A 16,936-nucleotide genomic window follows, 5' to 3' on the forward strand; every position below is an offset into this window, starting at 1 on the left:
TTAATTTTTTTTTTTTTTTTTTAGGAGGATAATCTAGGGGTCAAAAGACCCCTCCAGTCATACAAAAGAGAAGAGATAACAGAAGGAGGTAAAGAGATGGGGGTGAAAAAAACAGATGGAGAAAGGAGATTACAACCAAAAGAAGCTAAAGAATCTGCAACCTTGTTTGTTTCTCTATATGAGTGAGCAATTGAAGATGACCATGACGAGAGCAATTGTCGAATGGTGAAAATTGATTGTCTAATCTTCCATGGGATTGGAGCTTCGTGATTAAGAATGAGATGGACAAGAACTGAGGAGTCCACTTCAATGAGAGTTGGTTTACGAGCTGCCAGATCACACCATCTCATAGCAAAGGCAAGAGCAAGAGCTTCCGCTTCTAGTGCACAGGAAGCTGTAAGGGGAAAAGATAATGCAACAATAAAAAAACCTTCAGAGTTTCGTAGGATCGCACCTCCTCCACAAGAGATTGCTGAAAAGGAAGCATCAGAATTGAGCTTTAAGCGTCCAATGGGAGGGTGTTGCCATTTAATCCAAAGGGTCTTCTTTGGTCTCGGGTTAGTGAAAGAAGTCACGAGACCGGCTTCAATAAATCTTTGGTCGGAGGCTTTTGAGGAACAAAAGGGATGGGTTACCGAAAAGGCAAGGAAATCATTTTTAATCTCCCAAATAATACGGTCCTGCGAGTAGCGCCCTCCTTCATAAATCAGAGTGTTGTACTTCTTCCATACATTCCATAGAATAAAGCAAGGCATTAATTTTCGAATGGTAGCTGAAACATTACTCCATCCGTCTTCTGGTTCTGCTGATAGCCACCAGACATGGCATGTTGTTCGAACTGAGGTGGCAAGACCAAGATTGACATTGAAGAGGTTTGCAAAATAAACCCAAATTTCTATAATGCTTGAACAACTCCGCATGCAATGTTCAAGAGAAGCATTCTCATTCCAACAGAAAGGGCAAACTGAAGGTTGGTGAAAACCAAATTTTTGAATACAATCCGGAAAGGGAAGATGACGATGAAGCATTCTCCAAAGGAAGACTGAGATTTTTTTGGGTATTAAATTTGACCAAATATTTGAATAAGACAAAGTGACACACTTACTTGGACGGAAGAGGTTGTAAGCTGTGTCGAAGGTGAAAGATCCCAAGGTAGAAGGTTGCCAGATCAACTCATCCTCTAAGAAAGTGATGTTATCCTCAACTGTAGAAGACACAGATTTCATTCGTCGCCAAGTTATTGAGTCAGAGTAACTCGAAGGTTTGTTTGGGTTTGGATGCAGGATTCTCATGTAGTCACTCCATATGGTGCCTCCTTTGCAGTATGAAAACCAAAGTTTGGCAGCAAAAGTGGATTGCAAAGCCGGTAAAGATCTAAAACCCAAGCCTCCCTCTTTTTCTGGAAAACAAAGTTTGGACCAGGAAGTCCAATGCCTTTTATTGTGACCTTGGTTAGAACCCCAGAAAAAGTTTGCCATCCTTTGCTCAATAGAATGGATAACTCCTTTAGGGAGTTGTATCGAAGCCAGTGAGTACAAAGGGATTGTTGATAGGACGTGTTTGATCAAAATGATTCTTCCGCCTGTAGAAAGAAGTTTTCTCTGCCAGCCAAGTAATCTTTTGTCAATCCCATCTAGGATATGTTGGTAGTAAAAGCTTTTATTTCTTCCTTTAAACAAATTGACTCCAAGATATTTGAAAGGAATAGTGTGTCTATGCATACCAAGCTCTCGAGTGATTGTGTTGATTCTTGCTGTGGAAGCAAATTTTGAAGTAACAAAGAAACTTTTGGAAAAGTTGATTTTCTGTCCTGATGCTTGCTCATATTCTTGAAGTGTAGCCTTTATATTCTGCAAGGATTTTCGGCTTCCACTTGCAAAAATAAGAATATCATCTGCAAAAGCAAGATGAGTAATGATCGGGCAAGCAGCTGAGGGGTTCTTGTATGGTTGAATCATACCTGTCCCAACTTTCCTGACTAAAGCTCTTGAGAGTCCTTCTGAAGTCAGTATGAATAACAAAGGTGATAGGGGGTCACCTTGTTTAACTCCTCTTGATGGTTGGAAGAAACCGCTACTCACTCCGTTGACAAGAACTGAGAAGCGCGTGGCAGTGAGGTTTTGCATGATTAGGTTGACAAAAAAAGTAGAGAAGCCAAATTTGAGAAGTAGAGCTTTCAGGAAAGGCCAAGCTACACGGTCAAATGCTTTCATCATATCAAGCTTGATTGCAACATTACAACCACGACATCTTTTATCAATTGATTGTAAGAGTTCCATGGCCAGGAGAATGTTGTCTTGAATCGACCTTCCTTTAACAAAACCAGCTTGTTCTGGAGATATAAGAATTGGAAGGATGTTGCGCATCCGGGTTGCTATGATGCGAGTGAAAATCTTGCTTACAAAGGAGCATAGTGATATTGGCCTAAAATCCGCAAAAGTTTCAGGATTTGATTTTTTTGGGATGAGCACAATTTGTGCACTTGCGATTGCTTGGGGGATTGGGACTCCAGCAGAAAAATCAAGCACCGCTATGTGAACATCTTGTTTGATTATATCCCAGCAACAACGGAAGAAGGCTCCAGAGAAACCATCTGGTCCAGGAGTGCTGTCTGGGTCCAAGTCCCAAACTGCTGTTTTTATTTCTTCCGGTGAGACAACTGAGCTTAGAGCTTGATTTTCCTTCTCAGAAAGGAGCGGTGGGATAAATTCCAGAAGATCATGAATATTTGAGCAATCCTCTGCTTTAAATAATTCTGAAAAATATTTCACTGCTTCATTTTGGATTTCTTGTTGTTCTGTGAGGATGAGTCCTTCAGAATTTCTAACTCCACAAATGCGTTGCTTTCTGATTCGGTCTTTCACCGTTGCATGAAAGAAAGCTGTATTAGCATCACCTTCACTAAGCCATTTTATTCGAGCTTTCTGTTTCCAAAACATTTCCTCTTGTTTTAAGGAAAGTAGGAGGAGAGCTTTTTCACGATTGAGAGTTTCTCTGTTTGTCTCGTTTGGTTCATCATCGAAACGAGACTGAGCTTCAGAGACTGTTTCTTCCGCTTTCTTGACCTTATCAAATATGTTGCCAAAAGTTGATCGATTCCAATCTCGTAGTTTCGACTTAAGTCTTTTAAGTTTGAAAGCAAGGGCTCTCATACCATATCCTTCATGAGGTTCCTGCCAGTTTGCTTGTACCAGGTCGAGAAAGTTCTTATGAGTAGTCCACATCTTCTGAAATCTGAATTGTTTAGGTGCCGACATGTTGGCATTACAGCCTGAGAAGATGATCGGTGAGTGATCTGATGTAGTTCTGTTAAGAAGGACTCCTGTGACACCCGAGAAAAAATCTCTGAAATCTGCATTTAGAAGAAATCGATCTAGTCTCTTCCAAACGGTACCAGAAGACCGCACTCCCGTCCAGGTATATGTACCTCCAAGTGTGGGTAGATCAAAAAGAGAGTGGGATGAAATAAAGGATGAGAAGTCTGCTATAGAATTCAAATCTGGTGTTGCATTGCCCTTGTATTCTGCAATTTCTGCAATGACATTGAAATCTCCCCCTATTAGAACAGGGTTAGGCAGTGAGAGAATACTGCTTAATTGGTTCCAGAGGCACTGTCTTTCACCTCTACTGTGTTTAGCATAAACTGCAACAAAATCAAAAGAGAAGTTCCAAGGTAGATAACATAATCGGCAATGTATAAATTGATCAGAATCAGTGATAACATCAAGATGAAAAGAGTCCAGCCAAAAAAGCCATAATTTGCATCTTGTAGAACAGAAAAAAGAGTGAAAATTAAGACTTCGAGCCAAGATATCTGCTTGATCAAGTGAAATAAGAGGTTCAGAAACAGCAAGAAGAGAAAGATTTTCACGTCTCACAATTCTCCGGAGTCTACGACGTGAAGAGAGAAGACCCCTGACATTCCAGAACATGAGCTTCATTTCCAGCGATGAGAGAAAGAAACTCTCGTAAGGGTCCCAGCGGCCAACCGAGTTGTAACCGAAGGTGTAGAGTTTGAGTAGTCTTTTCTGGGACGCCTTTTCTTCCCTGAAACTGGGACGAAATCGTCGAAATGTCTCGAAAGCTTCATTGAAAGAAGGTTGCTATCTTTTTTCCAAGACTCCAACAAAGCTTTTGAAAAAGTATTTGAGACCTGGGAAGTTTTACCATCTGACATATGGCCTTGAGAGTTATCTAAATTGAAATTTCGGGAAAGTTGAGGACAATGATCATCAATAAGAACCGGGTCCAAGGCATGGTTAAAAGGAGGGATGGATTCTAGGTGTTTGGGAGAGGAGATAGGTGGGTTGCTTAAAGGAGTTTCAACCAGACTCGCTTGAGGATCTTCTGAAGCAGAGAGGTCTTGCAAGGAAGATTGAGGGGGGTTGGTGATGTCAAACACTGGAGCTTTAGGATTGATAGGAGGGATTACTTTTTTCCAAAGCTTTTTTGGAGGAGCCACAACAGGGGGAGGTTGGCGAGAAACAAGAGGCTGGGATGACTGGCTTTGAGGAATCTGATCCTGTTTATTATGGAAGCAGATAGCTGACAAGTGACCAAATTTTTTGCAATCAAAGCAGTAATCTGGAATGAACTCATAGGTAATTGATTGGTAAAATCCCCCATATTCACCATTGTTGATCCAGACTACATCTGGTCTTTCTTTTGAAACATCCAGTTCCACGCAGATTCTTGCTACGGAGGGACGATTGTGAGTTAGTGTTGACGAATCGATTTTGAGAGGCTTACCAACCAGATTTGCTATAGTGAAAAGAGCTCGTTTATCTAGGAGATGAGCTGGGAGACCTTCTAAAGCTATCCAGACAGGGACGATCGGAGACTCCACATCCGGTCGGAAATCCGGCGACCATTTGAAGACTTTCATCAGGAAACCATTAAGCATCCAGGATTTTCGTAGCCAGCATCTTTGGAAGTCTTCTTCTCGGTCGAAGTTAAGGAGAAGGTGTTTATGATCTATGAGGCCAATCGAGAAAACTCCCCCAAAACCAATAGCTTCAAAAGCTTTTCGGAAGGTTGTTATGGATGGGCGACCTTGGGGGAATTTACCAACTAAAGCAAATTTGTATCTTTGAGCAAAGAGATCAATCTCAGCTTTCGAAAAGGAGACGGCTGGTACACCTTTGTATCTTTCAGGAGGTTTGAAAGAGACTGCATCAGGGGAATTTGAGGAGAGGATGTCTGCAAAAGATTTGGCCAGGGTGGCCGAGATGGCCCCCGGCGGCGTTGCCATGGAAGAAGAAGCTAGGTTTTTTTTGCTCGAACACAATTTAATTCATTATTATAAAGTTCATTGAATTTAAAAGAAATATTTGATATCAACCATAAAATATATAGTGTATGAGAATCATGTTTCATCCGTTGGGACACGTACTCTTTTCCAGATAAAATAAGATAAATAACTTTATTTTTATATATGCTAAGTCATGGCCTATCACACTCTCCCTAGCTACCAGTCTCCTGCAGCCTGTTTAATTCAATTCTTTCCCCCAATTAAATTACTCCCCTTATTTAATGCCCAATATTGGTCGTCTTTCCAAATTCTAAGTTGGGTAATTGGCCATTAATTCATTTTTGGGAAGAAGCATACTACTTCCCAGTAGCTAGTCAAAGATCCTAGGTTATTGGAATGGGTAGATAAATCCAAGTGGCAAGTCTTTACCCCGAGCATTTGTACCCCGTGCTCACCAAAATGTGGCCGCCGACCTGCCGTAGCTCCGAGGTTATGCATGTCACACATTAATTTCAGCTTATTAAAAACCCAATAAATTCCAGACCTCTTTCGTACAAATTTAACTCATTCCTAGTGTGATCACTAATAAATGCCAACTCACCAACTGCAAACTCAATCTTTCTTCGATCTGATCTGCCTCTATTAAAAATTTCCTACCCCTCAAAAAGATATATGATTGGTCTAACGCTACACAAGATGTGATAAACCTGTGACCCTGCTACAGTGCCACTATGTAGTAGCTCGTAAACCCTACCACTAGACACTAGTTAGCAAAGGACCAGTAAATCAGCCTAATTATTTATAATTCAAATAAAAAAAATCAATAGGTGATTATGACTAAAAATAGAACTTGTAACTTTATGATTAACAAATTAATCGTTTGGCCAAGCACACACTGTGTTCAGTTCGCATCTCTATGGCTCTGGGAAAGTCACAGAATCGAATCCTAATGGTAGGCTATTGACTCTTTGAGTTCCAATAAATCACGGTAACTAAGCTGAACATAGAGGCTACATATTTGTTTACTACGCACAAGGAGCCCCGACCCTCACCTTGAGAAATTGCTCCTATACTACTGTTGATAAGACTCGATCCCAAGTCTTTTTTTTTTTTCCAACTGAATTGCCTATGCCGGCCATCCTACCACTTTCTTGTCCCATAAAAAGGTGGAGAGGAAGGGGGTACGCATGACTTAACTCATCTAGTCATTTCTTACTCTCATCCGCGTTCAACATCTTTGTTTTCATTGCAGCCAAAATGATCTTCAAGACATTCTTGATTTTGCTGGCATTATCGCTGCCTGCAGTTCCAGAGGCTTCAGTGCCGCCGCAGGACATGTACGTGGTTCACATGGACCCGACCAAGATTCCAGAATCATCAGGAACTACTACATGGTACGAGGCTGTTCTTGATTCCGTCACTGAATCTTCAGCTTCCGAGAACCCCCCGCCGCAGTTGCTCTACGTTTACGAAACCGCCGTGTCCGGTTTCGCCGCAAAACTGTCCAGACAGAATCTCGAATCCCTGAAACACGTCCCCGGCTTCCTCGCCGCCGTGCCGGACGAAATGCTGACACTCCACACCACCCATTCCCCTCAGTTTCTCGGCCTGAGAACCGGAAAAGGCCTCTGGGGCGCCAAGAATTTAGCCTCTGACGTCATCGTCGGCGTCGTCGACACCGGAATATGGCCGGAGCACATCAGCTTCCGCGACGCCGGAATTTCCCCGGTGCCATCCCGCTGGAAAGGGACGTGTGAGGCCGGAAAAGGCTTCTCCCCTGCAAACTGCAACAGAAAACTGATCGGCGCAAGAACATTCTACAAAGGGTACGAATCCATTGTCGGAAAAATCAATGAAACATCGGAGTTTAAGTCCCCCCGCGACTCAGAAGGCCACGGAACGCATACGGCTTCCACGGTGGCCGGAGATTCGGTGAAAGATGCAAGCTTTCTCGGGTTAGCGAAAGGAATAGCCAGCGGGATGAAATACACTGCAAGAATTGCAGCTTATAAAGCCTGTTATTCATTAGGCTGTTCCAGCATTGATGTTTTAGCAGCTGTAGATCAAGCTGTTAAAGATGGGGTTGATATTTTATCCCTTTCCTTGGGAGGATTTTTGCCAAAACCATTCTACACTGATAACATCGCCATAGCTGCATTTGGAGCAACCCAGAAAGGTGTTTTTGTGTGCAGTTCAGCAGGGAATTCTGGGCCGTTGATTTCAAGTGTTAGTAATACTGCCCCTTGGATTATGACTGTTGCTGCTAGCTCCCTGGACAGGAGGTTTCCAGCTTTGGTTGAGCTTGGAGACGGGCGGGTTTTTCGCGGGGAATCGTTGTACTCAGGGAAGGATGTAAAGAAGAAATTGGGATTAGTGTATGGGAGAAATGCAGGGGGGAAAGGAGCAGAGTTTTGCAGCCAGGGCTCACTGTTTTCCAGGCTTGTTAAGGGGAGGATTGTTGTTTGTGAGAGGGGAAATAGTGCTAGGGCTGAGAAGGGGAGTGAAGTGAAAAGGGGTGGGGGGGCTGGGATGATTTTGATAAACAGAGAATCAGAAGGGGAAGAAGTTTATGCTGATCCACATTTCTTGCCAGCCACAGCTTTAGGGTATTCCTCAGGGATTGCTGTCAAAAAGTACATTAATTCGAGTAAAAGTGCGACCGCTTCAATCAAGTTCCAGGGCACGGTTTATGGGAACCGTGCCCCGGTCATGGCCGTGTTTTCGTCTCGAGGGCCGAGCGCCGTGTCGCCCGAGATCATCAAGCCGGATGTGACCGCCCCCGGGGTGAACATCCTGGCAGCTTGGCCTCCAAACATTGGCCCAACAATGCTTGAATCTGACAACAGAAGTGTAGATTTCAACATTCTTTCTGGTACTTCCATGTCCTGTCCTCATGTTAGTGGCCTGGCTGCCCTCCTGAAATCTGTCCATCGAGACTGGTCTCCGGCCGCCATAAAATCGGCTCTCATGACCACTGCTTACACCCTAGACACCAGAAGATCTCCCATCACAGATTCTGTTTCCAGAAACCTAATCTCAGCCACCCCTTTTGCCTTTGGCTCTGGCCATGTGGATCCTGAAAGGGCTGCTCATCCAGGCCTGATTTATGACATTTCCACTCAAGATTACTTCAATTATCTCTGCAGCCTGAACTACAACTCCACCCAAATCTCTCTACTTCTGCGGAAAAAATCCGCCTGTCGAGGCCACCACCACCCCGGTGATCTCAACTACCCTTCTTTCGCTGTGATTTTTGACAGCAGCAGCAGAAATTCCAGCCACACTTTCACAAGAACAGCAACGAACGTCGGGATTCCTAAAAGCGTTTACGCGGTTCATGTGATGGAACCTGATGGGGTTTCAGTCATTGTCAAGCCTAAAGTCCTGAAATTTAACAAGATGGGCCAGAAACTGAGATACACTGTCAGCTTTGTGGCACAAAGAGGAAAGATTGCATCAGGTGGGGACCACTCATTTGGATCTCTGGTTTGGAAGTCCAGAAATTTTTCAGTCAGAAGTCCCATTGCAGTCATTTGGCAAGAAGATTAGGATGCATTGATCATTATATTTCACCAAAGTTTTTAAGGAATTTTAGTGTTTTCAATTAAAAAAAGATGGCAGCTTTTTAGCTCAAGTAGTTCTGATAGTGTTATAATAATGCCTAATTAAAGATTGTTCAAATGATGTTTGCCTAATTCTCCGACACTTTGACAGTATTCAATCTAGTGGTGTTGTACCAAGATTCAAGAATCATCAGATTTTCGGGGAAATTAAGGAATTAAAGGCACATGCTGGTCACCTAATGTCCATCACCTCCAATCAAATCAAATCTCTCAAACTAACCTTAACCGCCAGATCTTCCTCCTTCATTATATCACTCATATTATATATTTGGATCTAAATCTCCTCTCTGTCATCATTCAATCTCCCTGAAACCCAGAAAACACAATAATCTATTCATAGGTACAAAAAACAGTTTACATTAATGTCTGTGTATATTCAGTGGGGCAGTGTTTTTGGAAGCTCCTCCATTTCTCTCCTCTTCAAACCTTCTCTTTTTGGAGCATTCAGGAAACAGGTTTGTAAATCGCAGATATCGCAATGGATTTTCTCTAAACATTGATTTAGTTGCAGTATATTTCAAGATTAAAGAATCCCAGATGGCATTTTCTGCAATTCTGCATGTTGGGTTTCAATTTCTGATATAAAAATGCAATCTTTTATGGAAATATTGAAAGAAAATTCTGATATTCTTCATATTTTGATAGGATGAATAAGAAAGTATGAATTTTGTGGGGAAATAGACAAAAGTGATGGAGAAATATAATTCACAATCTCCATATCCATATGGGAATGCCTATGGATATCCTCCTGTTCCACCTGCAAATCAGGGATATCCTCCTCCTCCAGGCTCCGGGGCTTATCCTCCATTTCCTTATCCTCAATTCCATTATTATCCACACCCTTACCCCACTCCGCACTATGCATACCCACCGAGAGTTCCATCTACTCCGCCAGCATCATCTAATAGTGGATACCAGCCGGCCGCTGTGGAATATGGATATCCTCCACCGCCACCACCACAATCTCACCATGCTGTTGTTCCTTATCCATACTATATGTATCGGCCGCCAATTCCTCCTCCGAGTTCTTCCCCTCAGCCTACCCTTCAAAATCAGGGAAGTTTCAAGTATGGTTCTTCAACCCCTCAGCCTACCCTTCAAAATCAGGGAAGTTTCAAGTATGGTTCTTCAACCCCTCAGCCTACCCTTCAAAATCAGGGCAGTTTTAAGTATGGTTCTTCAACCCCACAGCCTAGTCTTCAACAACAAGGCAGTTTCAAGTATGGTTCATCAACCCCTCAGCCTACCCTTCAAAATCAGGGCAGTTTCAAGTATGGTCCATCATCCCATCATTTCCAACAGCCTGTGCCTCAGCAGCAGGCATTGCAGGGCCAGCCAAGGAGAGGCAATGAGTTTCCCAGCCTCCAGAGACAACATAGTACACTGTCTACTTGTAGTTCTGCGTCGAATTATGATCATGGCATAGACAGCACCTCTGCTAGCTCTTCTGCTAATCCATCATTGGATGATCAGATGACAAATTTGCGCCTGTCTGATAATCGCTCTCCTGTGCCTGTATCAGGCCATTATGTTTCACAGGGAACCATATACGCGTATCCTAATTCATCTTTTTCAAGATTGGAGTCGTCTTCTATAAAGCGAGCTGAATCCACCTCGCTTCATCGCCCTTCCTACTCGAACACATTTGTGGAAACCGGATACAATAAGGGTATGCAGCTTATGCCATTCACACCCTCTAAAGCCCCCCCTAAAGTCTTGCTCATCCATGGGAATTTGGATATTTGGGTATACGAGGCGAAAAACCTCCCAAACATGGACTTGTTCCATAAAACCATAGGGGACATGTTTAACAGACTACCAGGGAACATGAGCACCAAGATTGAAGGGCACATGAACAGGAAGATCACAAGTGATCCCTATGTCACAATCACATTAGCAGGTGCAACAGTAGGGCGAACATACGTGATAAGCAACGACGAAAACCCTACATGGATGCAGCATTTTAAATTGCCTGTTGCACATTATGCTGCAGAAGTGCTCTTCGTCGTGAAGGACAATGATGTGGTTGGATCCCAGCTAATAGGCACAGTGGCAATTCCAGTGGAAAACATATATGGAGGGGGGAAATGTGAGGGATTCTTTCCTATCCTTGCAAGTAATGGGAAGCCCTGCAAGACTGGAGCTGTTTTGAGCCTCTCCATCCAGTATACTCCAATGGAGCAACTAAGCATTTACCACTATGGAGTCGGAGCAGGCCCCGAATACACTGGAGTTCCCGGGACATATTTTCCACTCAGAAAGGGCGGAACAGTAACCCTTTACCAGGATGCACATGTCCCTGATGGAGGCCTCCCAAATCTGAAACTCGAATGTGGGATGCAGTATGTTCATGGTAAGTGCTGGCAAGATATCTTCAATGCACTGCGAAACGCCCGGAGGTTGATCTATATCACTGGATGGTCAGTGTGGCATAAAGTCAAACTCGTAAGAGATGATCCTTCTGCAGAAGGCTGTACTTTGGGAGAGCTGCTGAAATCGAAGTCACAAGAAGGAGTGAGGGTTTTGCTTCTTATTTGGGATGATCCCACCTCAAGAAAGATTCTTGGATATAAAACAGTAAATATTTTTTACTCACTGGGATCTAATTTTGTCTCGTCTTTCTAGTAAACTTTCCTCAGGTGTATAGCTTATTTGGCATATATATATATATATGCAGGATGGAGTCATGGCAACCCATGATGAAGAAACTCGTCGCTTTTTTAAACACTCTTCTGTTCATGTTCTTCTCTGTCCCCGTGTGGCAGGAAAACGCCACAGTTGGATGAAACAAAGGGTAATTCCAAGATATGTGATCTATTTTAGTCATTTTCCACATCTGTAATCTTCACCGGTGTAGTAAATAGTAATATCTTTCTACATGATCATATCAGGAGGTTGGAGTAATTTATACTCATCATCAGAAAACTGTGATTGTGGATACTGAAGCTGCCAATAATAGAAGAACCATTACTGCATTTGTTGGAGGGCTTGACATGTGTGATGGCAGATATGACACTCCTGGACATCCAATATTTAGAACTCTGCAGACTGTTCATGCAGCAGACTATCATAATCCAACATTTGCAGTAAGTTTGAGACTAAAATATATAACTCGAGGACTATTTGTAGAATTGAATTAGCTGATTTGATTGACACACCAGGGTAATGTGAGTGGTTGTCCAAGAGAACCGTGGCATGACATGCACTGTAAAATCGTTGGTCCAGCAGCCTATGACATTCTGACCAATTTTGAGGAGCGTTGGCTCAAGTCTTCTAAGCCCCGCGGCATTAAAAAACTGAAAATGTCGTACGATGATGCCTTGCTCAGACTGGACAGAATGCCTGAAATTCTTGGCGTTTCTGATGTTCCAAGCATTAATGCAGCTGATCCCGAAGGCTGGCATGTGCAGGTAAGCTCTGAGATATTTAAGTGCAGCTTTTAATGTTTAGGGCACCAGTTTTTTGCATCTTTTTTTGTCATTGTGATGCAGATCTTCCGCTCTATGGACTCAAACTCGGTTAAAGGCTTTCCTAAGGACCCTAAACGCGCCACAATGAAGGTCAGAGAGAGCAATACAGATAAGAAAAATCCTTTCTTTTAATGGATTCTGATCCTGACTTTGTTTAACAGAACCTTGTGTGTGGCAAGAATGTCCTGATTGACATGAGCATACACACAGCATATGTGAAGGCGATTCGTTCTGCACAGCATTACATCTACATCGAAAACCAATACTTCATTGGTTCCTCGTACAACTGGAGTCAATACAAAGATGTTGGTAAGAAACATCTTTTTCACCAAACATCGGAATCTAACATAGCCCGTGCTGCAGTTTCTCGATTCTTTGGCAATTGAAACCTCAGATTCTGCATTCTGGCAGGTGCCAACAACCTGATACCAATGGAACTCGCGCTGAAAATTGCTGACAAGATAAGAGCATACGAAAGGTTTGCAGCGTACATTATCATCCCAATGTGGCCCGAGGGGAATCCAACTGGTGCTGCTACACAGAGGATTCTGTTCTGGCAGGTAAAAAGGTTGCAACTTGAAGTGTGGGTTTTGAGATGTATGGCAAAATCTGAAAGATGTTGTTTATTGCTCCTTCAGACAGCATGTTATTAGTTGCTTCAGTTGAGTGCAATCTTTGATTCATGATCTGATGATGTCACAGCATAAGACAATGCAAATGATGTATGAGACTATTTACAAGGCCTTAGTGGAGGTTGGACTTGAAGATGCATTTTCACCCCAAGATTACTTGAACTTTTATTGTCTTGGTAACCGCGAGGCCCTGGCTGAGAGTGATGCATCAAGCAATGACACTAATTGGCCCGTTAATAGTCCGCAGGTATATCTAACTCTTGACTACCTACAAAATTATTTCTTCTCTTTTCAATATGTTATTTTGAATAATTATTCAGAGGCATGATACATGAAGGTCCTACGGGCCCACTGAACGCACTTTATGATGTGGGCCCTACTATTCAACTAACTTCATCTACACTCCATTGTATGGAATGGCTATGGTTTCAGGCACTCAGCCGGAAAAACCGGAGGTTCATGATTTATGTGCATTCCAAAGGCATGATTGTGGACGATGAGAATGTGATCATAGGATCTGCAAACATCAACCAGAGATCCTTGGAAGGAACAAGAGACACAGAGATCGCGATGGGAGCTTACCAACCGAATTACACCTGGGCAAGAAAACGATCAAACCCCGAAGGACAGGTATACATACATACAAACCATCAAATCCCCCTTGCAAACATTGATTGATTGATCAACTTCTATAATACATTTGCGCTCTTCAGATTTATGGCTACAGAATGTCGCTATGGGCCGAGCATCTGGGAGTCGTGGAGGACTGTTTCAAGAGGCCCGAGTCTTTGGAATGCGTGAGACGTGTCAGGTCACTGGGAGAAGCCAACTGGCAACAATTTGCAGCTGATGAAGTAACAGAAATGAGAGGGCACCTGTTGAAGTATCCGGTCGACGTGGACCGGAAGGGCAAGGTGAAGCCTCTTTCTGGGTGTCCAATCTTCCCAGATGTTGGAGGCAACATAATTGGATCATTTCTTGCCATTCAAGAAAATCTCACCATCTAATGTTTCATGTTTCTGTTCTCATGTTCTGCTAAAACTTCACAAACACAAACAAGATGACAGTTGTTGGGGATGCAGTTTTGTTTTAGTTTAGTTTATTTCCGCAGATAATGTACAGAGAAGAATGAATTTGGTTCAAATTGTATAACTCTTCACCAATCACCATCAATGTACATTTCAGAATTCAGATAGTCATCACTCATCAATAAGAATGTAAACTGTAATTTAAGGATATATACAATGGCTTTCAAAAAAAAAGGATATATACAATATATGTGTAGTCTCGTTAACAGTTTAGATAAAACATATGATGTTATGTTCAAATTTCATGTTGGTCAGTCAAAACAGACGAGAGATTAAAAAAAAAAATTGCATTGCAAGATTATTATAGTTCAGGCAGCTATTGGATACAACAAAATTGAACCAATCTTAACTGCAAAAAGGGCACATAGAATGTCACCACATTTTGTTTTTTAACAGAGAGTTTACACATTTTGCAGTATCCATATTAGGCGCCAGAGAAATAGGTGTAGCGAGTCTGGGATCCAATTATTAATTCAACGAGTTTTTCTGCACATGAAGACGAAGTAAGCAACGGAGAAGTTAGGGTAATTACAACATCAACCATATTCGGCATGTAGTTAATGAGAGATCAAGAGAAAGTTGAAGAAGTTTTACTTAATTGTAATTTGTAATAAACAAACCTGTAAAAAATCCAACGATGGGAATAGGTTCTACTAGCTTTTGAGTGCTTTCAAGTCTTCGCCTGAAATAACCGACAAGCATTAAGCACAATGTTCTTCAATCCAGCTAAAATAAAATAGCAAGTGCTGTACATATGAAAAGAATTGATAATTGGGATTTGGGAGAACTTTTTACCGGGTATATGTGCTGAAAAAGGGATCTCTCATAAGGTAAAGTGCCCACAATAATTTCCGCCTTTTTAACTGCATCAAACCAAACCACAGGAACTACACCCTTTTAGCATTAAAACAAAATCCTGAGTTCCAACAACAATGCTTTGTAGCTTATATCAGTTACTTCCACAAACAGGCAATCAGGAAAAAAGGGGACGGAAAATAAGCCATCACAGGAGGGTACAGGTTGCCCTGATCTTTTCTAGGTATATATAATAGATTTCAAAGTGAAAAACAATTCTAACCTCGTCCTTCTCAGAGTTGGAAAGTTGAAACTGCGGCCTTTTACTCCTCTGTGGGCACAGATTGATACAAGAGAGAATGCCATTTCCAATGACATCAACAGCCAATGAAATGACCCAAGGAAACCATGATCGAGCCCCATACTTCCTTACCAATAGTACATAAATAAGTGGTCTTAGTACAAACATGGCCTCCCCTGTGACAAATAAGCTTCCAGGAAAACCTTTCTCAGACAAGAAAGTTGATAGACTAGGTTTCATCACCACGGCTGGAGTGACAATATGGATAAGAAGAAAAGAAAAGTGAATTAATATGTAAAACATATAATCAAACCACTTTACTTCAGCTGAGCACCAAATAAGAATTACTTGGAGGTTCAATGATAGTTTGTTGGTGTTGAACCCTACGCAACCATGTAGGCTCAGAAACCATCCTAGCATGTTCACCTAAACTGTTCAGGGCAGATAATGCCCTTCCTTCAAGATTATATGAGTTCAGCCCACGAACATTCTTTGGAATATGCATTTGTAGGTTTCCATTCCTTTCTTCGGGCCTTGGAACATCAGAACTGTTCTCAGTATTTTCAGTTTCCCCACCAAGCAAAAGCATTTTATATCCACTATTCCTAAACACAATCAACCTAACTAGTACCCTGAAATTCATAGAACAAATTATTTTAGACGCATATTCAACACTGCATAACACTAAATGAAAAAGTGTAGCACTTGGCAGAATGAAAATACTAAACCCCTTACTTGACAGCCTCAGTAATAGCAATGAAATTCCATTTTTTTTCTTCTCCACAGAGTTGTTCAGCTGCAACTTCAACCAAGGTCTCCAAGTCCTTCAGCAATGTTAGGCATAATGACAAAGGGAGAAAAGAAGGCTCTGAAGGTGGTGTTTGCATACGGGTTGGCGTTGTATCAATAATATGCTCATTTATGGTAGTCATCATTCCCAGTAGTGATGATACTACAAAAATTTATGACAATGCAAAAAATGTAATTGCGATGTGGACAAAAAAAAAAAACTTAAAAAGAGAGGTCCGGTAAATGTCAAGCTAATAAGGAATTAGCTTAGTTTCTTAAAATTCTAAATCATGTTAAGTGTAAACAGCAAATATGCTATTATTACTTTACAACTTTATGGAATATATGAGATAAGAAATGTATTATTAATTAAAATGATAAGAATATTTTCTAAGCATAGATTTATAAGCAATTAAGCATCAAGAAGAAGCTTAATGTTACCAAAATTTCACAAAACCTGCTTCTGGCCCAATCTCTGAATATCCAAACTCATCCGGAAGAAGCCATGTCAATCCCTGAAAATAAATTTGCACCCAATGAACAAGCATATACAGAGTATTAAGTACCTCTCCAGTTGGTTATCACATGTTACTCCATACAATATTAGTTACAAGTCGAAGCAAGAAGAACAAAACAAAAACATGCCAAGTCCTGTGAAAGATGCATTGCATATTTCAAGGTACTTATGCCAACTCCAAACACATTGCACTTAAAAACATGACCACTTGAAAAACAATTTTTTCTTTATCCTTTCTAGTAAGTAGTAACTAATCAATAAAATATCACATGTCAAATAAAAGAAGTAATTGAATGTCCCCCAAGAATGGAGAAAAGGTTGAGAAAAAGAATTCCATTTCATGATTTCCACAGTACTAGAATTTCATCTAATTAAGCCGCTACAATATATACTTCCAGCCCTAGTACAAAGTTATTATTTAATTCTGTTTAGCTTTATCACCCTGCCCCCCCCCCCCCCCCCCCCCCCCC

The 16,936-nt window shown here is 41.7% G+C and overlaps 3 protein-coding genes across 5 annotated transcripts in view; 2 read left to right on the forward strand and 1 right to left on the reverse strand.

The window, feature by feature from the left end:
- The first annotated feature begins 6,462 nt into the window (after positions 1 to 6,462).
- On the forward strand, positions 6,463 to 8,958 carry LOC115997324 (subtilisin-like protease SBT1.1). The gene has a single exon (XM_031236867.1). The coding sequence runs from the start codon at positions 6,509 to 6,511 to the stop codon at positions 8,798 to 8,800; it is 2,292 nt and encodes a 763-aa protein (XP_031092727.1). The 5' UTR covers positions 6,463 to 6,508; the 3' UTR covers positions 8,801 to 8,958.
- Positions 8,959 to 9,550: 592 nt separating this feature from the next.
- LOC115996878 (phospholipase D gamma 1-like) lies at positions 9,551 to 14,250 on the forward strand. The gene is made up of 10 exons (XM_031236316.1): positions 9,551 to 11,451; positions 11,552 to 11,668; positions 11,766 to 11,960; positions 12,036 to 12,284; positions 12,366 to 12,434; positions 12,506 to 12,653; positions 12,756 to 12,904; positions 13,047 to 13,223; positions 13,409 to 13,606; positions 13,690 to 14,250. The coding sequence occupies exons 1-10, from the start codon at positions 9,565 to 9,567 to the stop codon at positions 13,981 to 13,983; spliced, it is 3,483 nt and encodes a 1,160-aa protein (XP_031092176.1). The 5' UTR covers positions 9,551 to 9,564; the 3' UTR covers positions 13,984 to 14,250.
- An 86-nt stretch (positions 14,251 to 14,336) lies between these two features.
- LOC115997490 (peroxisome biogenesis protein 16) overlaps positions 14,337 to 16,936 on the reverse strand; it is a 5,414-nt gene continuing 2,814 nt past the window's right edge. For 2 of the 3 annotated variants that reach the window (XM_031237053.1, XM_031237052.1), the window contains 7 exons: positions 16,407 to 16,464; positions 15,896 to 16,112; positions 15,509 to 15,792; positions 15,143 to 15,408; positions 14,860 to 14,927; positions 14,685 to 14,746; positions 14,337 to 14,550 (listed from right to left, as the gene is read on the reverse strand). In XM_031237053.1, coding sequence (XP_031092913.1) covers positions 14,489 to 14,550; positions 14,685 to 14,746; positions 14,860 to 14,927; positions 15,143 to 15,408; positions 15,509 to 15,792; positions 15,896 to 16,112; positions 16,407 to 16,464 — 1,017 coding nt within the window. In that variant the 3' untranslated portion in view covers positions 14,337 to 14,488. Of the gene's footprint in view, positions 14,551 to 14,684; positions 14,747 to 14,859; positions 14,928 to 15,142; positions 15,409 to 15,508; positions 15,793 to 15,895; positions 16,113 to 16,390; positions 16,465 to 16,936 lie in introns of all 3 variants that reach the window. The other variant, XM_031237054.1, reaches the window with a different exon arrangement.

Source organism: Ipomoea triloba, chromosome 11, assembly GCF_003576645.1.
Source record: "Ipomoea triloba cultivar NCNSP0323 chromosome 11, ASM357664v1".
Taxonomy (NCBI): domain Eukaryota; kingdom Viridiplantae; phylum Streptophyta; class Magnoliopsida; order Solanales; family Convolvulaceae; genus Ipomoea; species Ipomoea triloba.

What these genes read in the sequence shown, in the direction of transcription:
- LOC115997324 (XM_031236867.1), top strand. Translation starts at nt 6,509, where the DNA reads ATGATCTTCAAGACATTCTTGATTTTGCTGGCATTATCGCTGCCTGCA.
- LOC115996878 (XM_031236316.1), top strand. Translation starts at nt 9,565, where the DNA reads ATGGAGAAATATAATTCACAATCTCCATATCCATATGGGAATGCCTAT. An exon ending in GAGTCAATACAAAGATGTTG is followed by an intron (nt 12,654 to 12,755) that starts GTAAGAAACATC and finishes GCATTCTGGCAG; the next exon opens with GTGCCAACAACCTGATACCA. An exon ending in GATCAAACCCCGAAGGACAG is followed by an intron (nt 13,607 to 13,689) that starts GTATACATACAT and finishes TGCGCTCTTCAG; the next exon opens with ATTTATGGCTACAGAATGTC.